This window comes from Limulus polyphemus, unplaced genomic scaffold, assembly GCF_000517525.1.
Source record: "Limulus polyphemus unplaced genomic scaffold, Limulus_polyphemus-2.1.2 Scaffold6437, whole genome shotgun sequence".
In the NCBI taxonomy this organism is placed as follows: Eukaryota; Metazoa; Arthropoda; class Merostomata; order Xiphosura; family Limulidae; genus Limulus; species Limulus polyphemus.
The window spans coordinates 96-9,977 of NW_013672047.1; the positions used below are offsets into that span (position 1 = coordinate 96).

The window sequence follows — 9,882 nt, forward strand, 5'->3', positions numbered from 1 at the left end:
TCAAAGCCAATTGATTTCTTTAATCAGGGCATTAATAACCTGATTGTAAGATGAAAAAAGCATCATTGATAAGAACGTAGACTTTCATTGATTAAATGTTTTGATATACAAGTTGTTCGGGTTTTTTCATCTAAAAAAATGCGACATTAATTTCTTGACGACCTAACATTTAATTTTGGACTATCAGTTGTAATTTTTGTGGCTTAATGTGGCTTAAGCATTTTAGAGGTTTTGATGAAAAAAAAAATTAAATGTTCCAACACTAAACACTGGTTTGTTTATCATACACACCCACCCACACACAGGGAAACATGTTTTAAAACTATTTTGAATTGTATGATTTATCCTAGAATTCAGCTTAAAATTGTTTGAGTCATTAAAAGAAAGTTCCTAAAATGTTGCATTCATAAAGATTTGCACATCCAATGTGTAACTGTGGTTATGAAAGCTCAAGTCATTAAGTTAAGGATTAAGGAGTATGTGCAAAAATCACCATATAAATCAAATAACTTTTGTTCATTGTGCTTCAAAAGACTTTCTACTGTCCAAGACTTCAATATTCTGTGAAGCATTACAAGTAAAACAAGAGAAAATAGTTTAATCAACTTCTTTTTTTTTTTACTGAGCTTGACTTGCTAGTGATCTTCCATACTATTTTTTTGTACCAAAATTGACAATTAGCTTATGAGAAAAATGTAGGCATATAAAAAGCTTTCTTCCAACTGGAATGTTAATTTATACTATAAGTTACAGGTGGAAGAGTTACTATGTGTTAATTACCAAAAATAAACAGTATTGTTCCCTAATTTAACTAATGAGTTAAAGCCAAATTCAGTACAAATTATGTGAGAGCACAAGAAATCTAAGCTTCCTCAAGTGGTTCTTCTTCATCAAACTCTCCCTCATCATCAGCAGTGGCCTCTTGGTACTGTTGATACTCCGACACCAGATCATTCATGTTAGATTCTGCTTCAGTAAACTCCATTTCATCCATGCCTTCACCAGTGTACCAATGTAAGAAAGCCTTTCGCCGGAACATAGCTAAGTGATTTGGAAAATAATAAGTTATTATGTAAACTAGTCATCATCTTAACTACAGGTTTAATTATTTAGTGTTATGCAAATTGAAATATAAAAATACATGTACATATGCAAGTCATTTGGTAAATATCATCATATCCTTAAAAATCTGCAGACATAAGACAAAGTTAAAATACAAGTATACCTATGAGTAAAGCTATGCATTAGGGAAATTAACACCAAAAGTTAGTTTAATTCATAATTAAATAGTATTAGGCTTATCATATTTCTCTATATTACAACACTACCTCCTCCTCTAAAGAGAACAGTATAATAGCATAACAGATATAATCCATCATCATCAAAAGGCATTCACATCATAAAAGTTAAAATTACCTGTAAACTGTTCTGAAATTCTCTTAAAGATCTCCTGGATGGCAGTGCTATTTCCAATGAATGTGGCACTCATTTTCAAACCACGAGGAGGAATGTCACAGACAGCTGTCTTTACATTATTGGGGATCCATTCCACAAAGTAACTGCTGTTCTTGTTCTGAACGTTCAACATCTGTTCATCAACTTCCTTCATGCTCATACGCCCTCGGAAGATTGTGGCCACCGTTAAGTAGCGACCATGACGAGGATCACAGGCAGCCATCATGTTCTTAGCATCAAACATCTGTTGTGTCAACTCTGGAACTGTGAGTGCTCTATACTGCTGGCTTCCTCTGGAAGTTAGTGGAGCAAATCCTGGCATGAAGAAATGAAGACGAGGGAAAGGAACCATATTGACAGCAAGTTTTCTGAGATCTGCATTCAGTTGGCCAGGGAACCTCAAACAGGTAGTGACTCCAGACATTGTGACAGAGACAAGATGATTAAGGTCACCATAGGTTGGAGTGGTTAATTTTAAGGTACGGAAACAAATGTCATACAAAGCTTCATTATCAATGCAATAAGTTTCATCAGTATTTTCTACAAGTTGGTGAACAGAGAGTGTAGCATTGTAGGGCTCTACAACTGTGTCAGACACCTAGAATTATGGAAAAAAAACAACATTGTATTTGTTAAATATTTGTCATTGTTTTATTAACTTCAAATGTTCCCTTTTAGTTGAACAAACAAATCCAAATTATTACACAAAGTTTGTTGAAAGATAGTTATTATAAAAAATAAGTCACCTTTGGAGATGGCAGAACACTGAAAGTGTTCATGATTCTGTCAGGATATTCTTCTCGTATCTTTGAAATCAAAAGGGTTCCCATTCCAGATCCAGTTCCTCCACCTAGTGAATGAGCCAGCTGGAAGCCCTGTAAACAGTCACAGCTTTCAGATTCTTTCCTGACGACATCTAACACTGTGTCGACTAATTCAGCACCTTCTGTATAGTGTCCTTTAGCCCAGTTGTTTCCTGCTCCACTCTGACCTGAGGATGAGATGCAATTATATATTTTATATAAATTAATAAAAATGAAGCATTGACATTGAGATCACTTTCACCAAACAAAAGTGTAATTTGCATAAACTACAGTTTAAATAAAAAGTAACAGTAAGCTCATTTTACAAAGCTTGTGCCAATGAATGTTAAATGCTATGGATGAATTTGAGAAGAAAATTCACATAACATGCCTCAGAATTTTGAGCTAAGGACCGAAAGTAGTTTAGTTAGCAGTGTGAATTTATACATATGAATATGAACACAGACACCTACAAAAAAAGCACTAGTTCTTCATTATTACTTATGCATAATCGTCTTACAAATCAAAATGTTACTTTGCTCTTACCAAATATGAAGTTGTCAGGCCTAAACAGTTGACCAAAAGGACCAGAGCGTACTGAATCCATTGTACCTGGTTCCAAGTCCAGAAGGATTGCACGTGGAACATACTTTCCTCCTAAAAGATAGTTATTGCAACAAGTTAGAACAAAGTACTTTCAAACCCAGAAACTTTCAAACTGAGGAGAAATTTACCTTCAGTTATATACATGGGCAGATTAATTTTTAGTATAATTTTACCCCTATTTATTTTGAAATATTTAATTAAACATTGGTTTTAGTTTGCTGATTGCCAGTCTTATTCTTATTGTTGTAAGATATTTTTATTTCATTGACAGTTCCATCATATTCCTTATCTAGATGTTTGTAGATAATCTGATGAATTAACAGTATTATTCAGAATGTACTATGCTTTTAAACAGTGCTTTAAATGACAGAGCAGGTTAGGTATACTCCTATAATCTCGTACACATCGATAAACATTGTAGGTGCACTTAACTATTATAGTCTTTTGAAAACATAAATTTTCAATACTAATTTTACGACTATACACACTAAAATGTATGGATAGTTCGAGATTTTTTTTTTTTGTTAAAGCAAAATCAAAGAAAACTAAGAAGAAGAAGAAAGATCTAGTGACGTGAATGAGCATCTGAAGTACTTAACCTTCCTTTATACAAACAAGCGAATTAGCATACCGAAAACATAGTATAAAGTACCTCATTTATAATTTACTTTAAATGTGAAACTGATGTTTAGATTTCATAAGAAATAAATTTAGTTATATAGTGATAACTGTCTCATTGGGCCTGCGTTTTACTTGTGAGCAAATGTTCGAAAGTAGTTATCATGAGCGAATGTACGTATATTGAGTTTTCATGCGTTCTTCCAGAAATGTTCAGACACCCTACGAATCATGGGAAAGTAACTTTATCGTTGCAATGTTATTAATAATATATCTAAATAATAATAAATAGACAAATTAAAAAGCTTCTGAACAAGAACGTTAAAAATTTATCTTGCTTTGGTGGTGCTCCCATTCCCACTTCATATTTTATTGTTTAGAAAAATTTACACTTGCTTAATGACCTTAATTTTGGCTGAAAACCATCGTGTTTTACTCACACATTCCTATTAAAGTACAATGGTCTAGTTATCAGCCGTTAAAAATAGTAAAATTCGTTTACACTAGTACTAGTGTCAAGTCAAATACTCATCACAAAATACAAGATCTCTCTCTCCTAAATAAACTGCTCCTTCAGATATAAAAACATTTAAATATTCACCGACAAATATTTAAAAGAAACTTTACATAAGAATACTCTACTTAAATACAACAGCTAATGCAGTTTTCTATCAAGCCTAATTTATTTAAATACCTGATGCTTCATTATAGTATACGTTGATCCTTTCCAACTGTAAATCTGTGTCCCCATGATAAGTACCAGTTGGGTCGATACCATGCTCGTCAGATATCACTTCCCAAAACTGAATTGAAACAAAAGGTGAGATTAAAGTGATTATTCACGAAATATAAACATTCACACTAATCGATAATATACCTTTAACTCTCTAAAAACGTTATGCTAAATAGATCCTGTGTTCATTTACTTAATGTTGTTGTGGTTAACACAGTGGCATTACTACAACAGATCGCCTCCACCACACACATTAATTTTTCTGTACTGAGACTGTATTTGTAATTACACTTCTGGCTGATTGATATCATTAAGTTTTAACAGAACATTGCTACCGTTCTTCAGTTCAAGTTGAATTAAATGTTTCTTCCCTTTCTGGCCTCCTGGAGTTTAGGGGAATACGCCACTGGCTTAACAGCTAGTGTAACTAGATGTGCTAGGTTATTGCATTTCCCGGTAACACTCGGCCCTGGCCGAGTGTCGAAGTTTAAAACAGCCGAATGCGGGCAATTGAGAATGGTATATAATCATACGCGGTACCGAAAGTTAGTCAACAATTGGTTTAGTTTACATATAACGTGTTCTGAACAAAAAAGGCTAACTGCCCGCTCAAAGTCGGTGATTCAGAGACTATAGGGGTTAGGGTTTAAGAAGTTGAGGCTAGGCATTCTGTTAGCGATTCTTCGGTTAAGTGTAGTAAACGTCAATTTTGTTTTTCTTTCTAATTTCTGTGTATATTGTTTATTTTATTTGGGGGGGGGGGCGAGGGAAGAGCCCGGTCTCGTTTGAGACCCAGCTTCAGCCGAAGTTTAGTGACCGGGTAACCGGACCCGGTATTCGGCTAAATTTTACTACCCGTGCATCCCTAGTTGTAACATAAGAGTAAGATTCATAAAGACATTCAGCTAAAGCAGTTTAAACTTTTAAGAAAAACATGGAGCTTAGAAGTCAAAGCGTAAAATAAAAATTTGTTGTAGAAAATATTTTAGGAGTAAACTTACACGTTCTCTCTAACATAGATCTGTCAAGAAAATTACTTTATACGTCTCAGTAAATACATCACATTTCTAAAATTAAAACAAGCCAAGGAAACTTACTAATTACAAAACAAACAAACATTTATTTAGGAAAGAAGGAGACAGTACTTATTCATTTTCTCTATTTTAATTACACAAAACATTTAATTACCAGATTCTGAAATCATTTACTTTTAAAACACAATTTCTATTTAGTTACGAAACTAGAGCCAGATACGTATGAAACTACTATAAATAACAGACAAAATACCAAGCTACACCCTGATGACCTTGAGACGAGCGGACACGAAGCATGTACTCGCTCTTAAGGGTTGCTGAACTTTAAGATGTGCATCCAACCAGAGCAGTTTTTTAGCACGACCTCAAGATAATTCGACAGATGGGGTAAGTCTTCTTAATACTAAAAAACTGATATCTAGTTTGTACAATTTAGAGCAAAAAGTGTTTCAATATATAGACAAAGAAAATGCAATTATCGAAGTAATTTTTAAGGTTTAGCGTATATATATACCAAAAGGTATAGTATTTCAAATAATATCAATAGGGCTATTCATAAGCTCTACCTGCTTCATGTTGTTACACATAAAAGTTCAAAATCACAGAGGGTTGTAATACTAATGAGTATCGAAACATGTATCGTAGATTTTTTTTTTGCTTATGACAAGTTACGTTAATATCCATCTACCCTTGACAATGCATATTTTGATACATTACCCTTCATATGATTTATCCAAATTATTTTAGTATCAATTATACAATCACGGTGTTGTCTCATGCAGATTTTATAACTCAACTTCCAGACACAGTTCCTTTAGAAACGCAGTGAAGCAATTTCTTAAGTTATAGAAGAGCACAAACTGATGTGAAAAAGCAAAATATAACTGAACCCAAAATACTTTTATTTATTTTTACATACGATATAGCCAAATTTCTTGCTAAACGTAGAAAATTAATGCCTGTGCTAGCGAATGTGTTTACGGCTAATCATTATTAACACCGTGCTTACTAACTTTACGAAAATTCTTGATTAACAAACAAAAACGAAATGAGCAGCAACCGCATAGTTCCGAGTGATACTTCGGGTGGGGTGTCTTGTGAGAACATCTTCAAAAGTAGCTTAGACAGAAAAGGCGATGTCTGCAGTACAAGCGTCACTCCGAATGACACACTTGCTGCCCATTTCACCTTTTTCATCATGAACACTACCTAAAAGCCTAAATCAATTACAAAAATTTATTCTGGTAGAGAGGAATTAATGTCTTTAATGATCAAAATAACATATACAAAATTAGAAATTACCTTCGCTCCGATTTGGTTACCACACTGACCAGCTTGGACATGAACAATTTCCCTCATTGCGGTTTCTTTTGCTTAATGACCTCTTCTTGCTGCAAAACTTGACGTTAATGGGAAACTTTAACTCGTAGTTGCTTAAAATGACTGAGCATTGTTAGTGCGCATGCGAATTACAACATCATAGAACCAGCTGATTGGTCTCTGTGCTAGCGTTCACAGCCCTGTGATTGGAACATATGTTGTTTTTTTGGAACACTAGTCATGAATGTTACGAAGTTGTTTTGTGTTTAGATTCATGGGTGTGTTCGAAAATAGTTTGTTTCGGTTGTATAATTTCGAGTTATTCAAAAGTTAAAGGACGGTTTGATGTTGTTCTAATCCTCAAATAAACTATATTGTTATTTGATAACTATAGACAATGACATTTAAAGACAACAAACAACTTAGAGTTACTAACTGATCACATGAACTAGGTAGATGCACGAGCAAATTTGTCATAGCGTTGTTCAAAGTAGAACTATACGCAACAATGCATAGTCATTCATCTAGAACCACATATACAGACAGAACTCATAAAGCTTGTATGTTTTGGGCTCGAAAATGGAGGTTTTATTTTCTTTTAACAGCGGGTTAAGACTGTATGTGCATCTTAAAACATTATGATTATTTCTGAGAGTCAAATTAAAGGCAAGATACCGTCATACAAAAATACCCGTCATTCTTTCCTATGGTTCAATAAAACCTTCGTAAACTGCGGTGTTGTTTTCTTGCTGTTTAAGATACATAGATATTAAGAACATCCGAGTGTATAACAAATTATCAACTACACCGTATCCGCAGATCCAGTGCCGACGAGGCCTTTCGCCTAGTCAAATACCAGAACTCTTGGTTGCGACGTAACGAATTTGGTATTATCAAATTGCTTAAATAATAACTGTTTTTTAGTGAAAACAAGGTTAAGTTGGAAAAAATAAATTCTTTAGTCTTGTTGGCTGTCAAACAATGTTTAAATTTTTTCTACAGGAAAACATGATTCGGCGGCTTTGTATATTAAAAAACAACAACAGAGTCCCTTGAAAAAAAATGTTTTTAGATATGTTGCTTAATTTTACGTCTGGTTTGCAAATTTCGTAAAAGACAGATATTGTCATCAAAATCCACGTGCTCTAACTCCATACACTAGAGTTAAATTCGTCCATTTGAAAATTACTGTTAAAACTGGGTTTGTGTAATCTTTTAATGTTGTTTTTCAAACATTTTGGTTTTGATATAAACTCATTTTTAGTTCCTGGAGAAAACATTGTTGATTACAATCGTTTGCTTCGTTACGACATTTATTTCTCAGAGATTTCTGTATTTGTTTCGTGAATGTGCTCACAGCAACAAACAGGCTATCTGCACTAACAATCCCTAATTTTGAACCGACAGACAACACGAAAGTCAACAGCTTACTACGTCAGCTCTTGGGTTACTCTAATCGAAAAGTATTATTTGACCGTCACTCTTATAACGCACCGTCCCTTGGTGGGTCAAGGTAAGATTACGGACCTACAATGCTAAAATCCAGTGCACGATTCCCTGCTGTGGGCGAGGCTTATTTGGCCTGTTGTATATCTTTGCCCTAAAACAATTTATAATTCACCTTCAGGCCCAATACAAGGTATTTTTGTAGTAAAGGGAAGCGAACCACCCGAATTAGATTCACTGTCTGGCACGCCAGTTTCTAGTTATAAAGTAAAAATATATTTCACACCAAAGCTAGTATAGGGCCAAGTGGTTCGTATCATGTTTTTAAAGAATGTAATAGCACTTTTGCATGATAAATACTAAATTGGTACCTTTCCTGTAAAGCTATGAAAATATATATGAACCTAAATGATAGATAAAATTAATAAACAGATCCTAACCCTGATCTGTGTGCGAAATATGGCAAATTGTCTGTTGTTATTAAAAAAACAACTCATATACCATAAACATACGTTTTGAATTAACAAATGTATATTTGAAAATGCTGGCTTTATGGTATGCAATACAGTAGTTTTGTTTCTAACAGCTTATTTTCTAACGTCTTGTTATGTGTATCGTAGCTCTAGCCCAAAGTGTTGAAATGACACGAAACAAAGCTGAACAATTTCTCTTTCCAATATTATTTTATTTGCCTTAATTAATGTAATGCGTTTTTTTTTAAAGGCTACGTATTGTAAACTTGAGTTTTTGTTTTTAATTGTCACAAAATTCTTGTTTGTACAACTTTCAATGAGCCTTTTTTTCCTTGAGCTCAAGAGTTGGCGGTGGGTGATATTGACTAGTTGCCTCCCCCTAGTTTATTACTATTATTCGTTATTTATTATAATTCGTTAAAAAGTTGTTTGTTACCGATAGACCATCTAATTTATTTTTGTCTTGGAAAGCTTTCTAATAAAGCAATAATTTTGAAGTTGTGAAGCCAAAATGATAACTTATCATGAGAGGTAACAGTAACAGAGAAAAAAAAGCTTCATCAAGGAAACGTCTAGAACAATGCAATTTAAACATGTGCTTTCTATTTTTACAAAACGTTAAAAATTAGAAACATAGGATTGTGCAGAATGTTTATAACTACAAACATTATATAATGGTGATTTTCAAAGCTATAATTATAAATGATGATAACATTGAATCATATTGTAACTGCATCGCATTATTTGTCAATATGTAATACTTTTTCTTATGAATTTTTATTTTCATCTGTTGTCAAGTTGACAATGTACTTGTACAAAAAATGATTTGTTATTCTATCGACACAAGCAATTCATTACTTTGTTTATATATTTAATTTAATAAGTTGGTTATCTCTATAAGGCTATCATAACTGTAAAGCATTTTATTATCCCGTTATTTAGTCTTAATGTACGAGTTTAAATATTTCAGTTGAATTAAGTCTTTTTATATCAAATGTTAAAATAGATATCGCTAATATACAAACTTTATATATTATTATTTTTTATTAGAATGTACTATACGGTTTTGAATGATCTGAGATATAATTTTACCTTATGAAAAATAGTCATGTTAGCCACAACTTTGGAAAAAAGTTTAATACAAAATATACGAGAAACTATATTTTTCACAGACTGAAAAATAAAAACAAACCATATTACATAAGTACCTAACAAAAATTAATGCATTACCTATTGCTTTGTATAGTGGATAGTTAATTTAAGGTTTATGACTTTAAGGTGTGGAAAATGAAAGAATGATATTTTATGTTTACAAATTATTTCTGAAGAGACTTCTGCTGTAATATACACACACACACACACACACACACATATATATATATATATATTTAAAG

General features: G+C 33.1%; 2 protein-coding genes across 2 annotated transcripts in view; both read right to left on the reverse strand.

Annotated features, from left to right (window-relative positions):
- Window positions 1–578: 578 nt before the first annotated feature.
- LOC106473718 (tubulin beta chain-like) lies at window positions 579–6,696 on the reverse strand. Its single transcript, XM_013934397.2, has 6 exons — window positions 6,552–6,696; window positions 4,177–4,285; window positions 2,805–2,915; window positions 2,202–2,446; window positions 1,417–2,053; window positions 579–1,041 (listed from the first exon to the last, which is right to left on the reverse strand). The coding sequence occupies exons 1-6, from the start codon at window positions 6,606–6,608 to the stop codon at window positions 863–865; spliced, it is 1,338 nt and encodes a 445-aa protein (XP_013789851.1). The 5' UTR covers window positions 6,609–6,696; the 3' UTR covers window positions 579–862.
- Window positions 6,697–9,155: 2,459 nt separating this feature from the next.
- LOC106473717 (tubulin beta-4B chain) overlaps window positions 9,156–9,882 on the reverse strand; it is an 8,797-nt gene continuing 8,070 nt past the window's right edge. Inside the window, exon 5 of the mRNA XM_013934396.2 lies at window positions 9,156–9,178. Within this exon, the coding sequence (XP_013789850.2) occupies window positions 9,156–9,178 (23 nt within the window). The remainder of the gene's footprint in view (window positions 9,179–9,882) is intronic.

Excerpts from the sequence above, each read along its gene's own strand:
- LOC106473718 (XM_013934397.2), bottom strand. The coding sequence starts at position 6,608 with ATGAGGGAAATTGTTCATGTCCAAGCTGGTCAGTGTGGTAACCAAATC. Across the intron at positions 2,916-4,176 it reads ATACTATAATGAAGCATCAG|GAGGAAAGTATGTTCCACGT; the intron begins GTATTTAAATAA and ends ACTATCTTTTAG. Across the intron at positions 2,447-2,804 it reads GCCTGACAACTTCATATTTG|GTCAGAGTGGAGCAGGAAAC; the intron begins GTAAGAGCAAAG and ends TCTCATCCTCAG.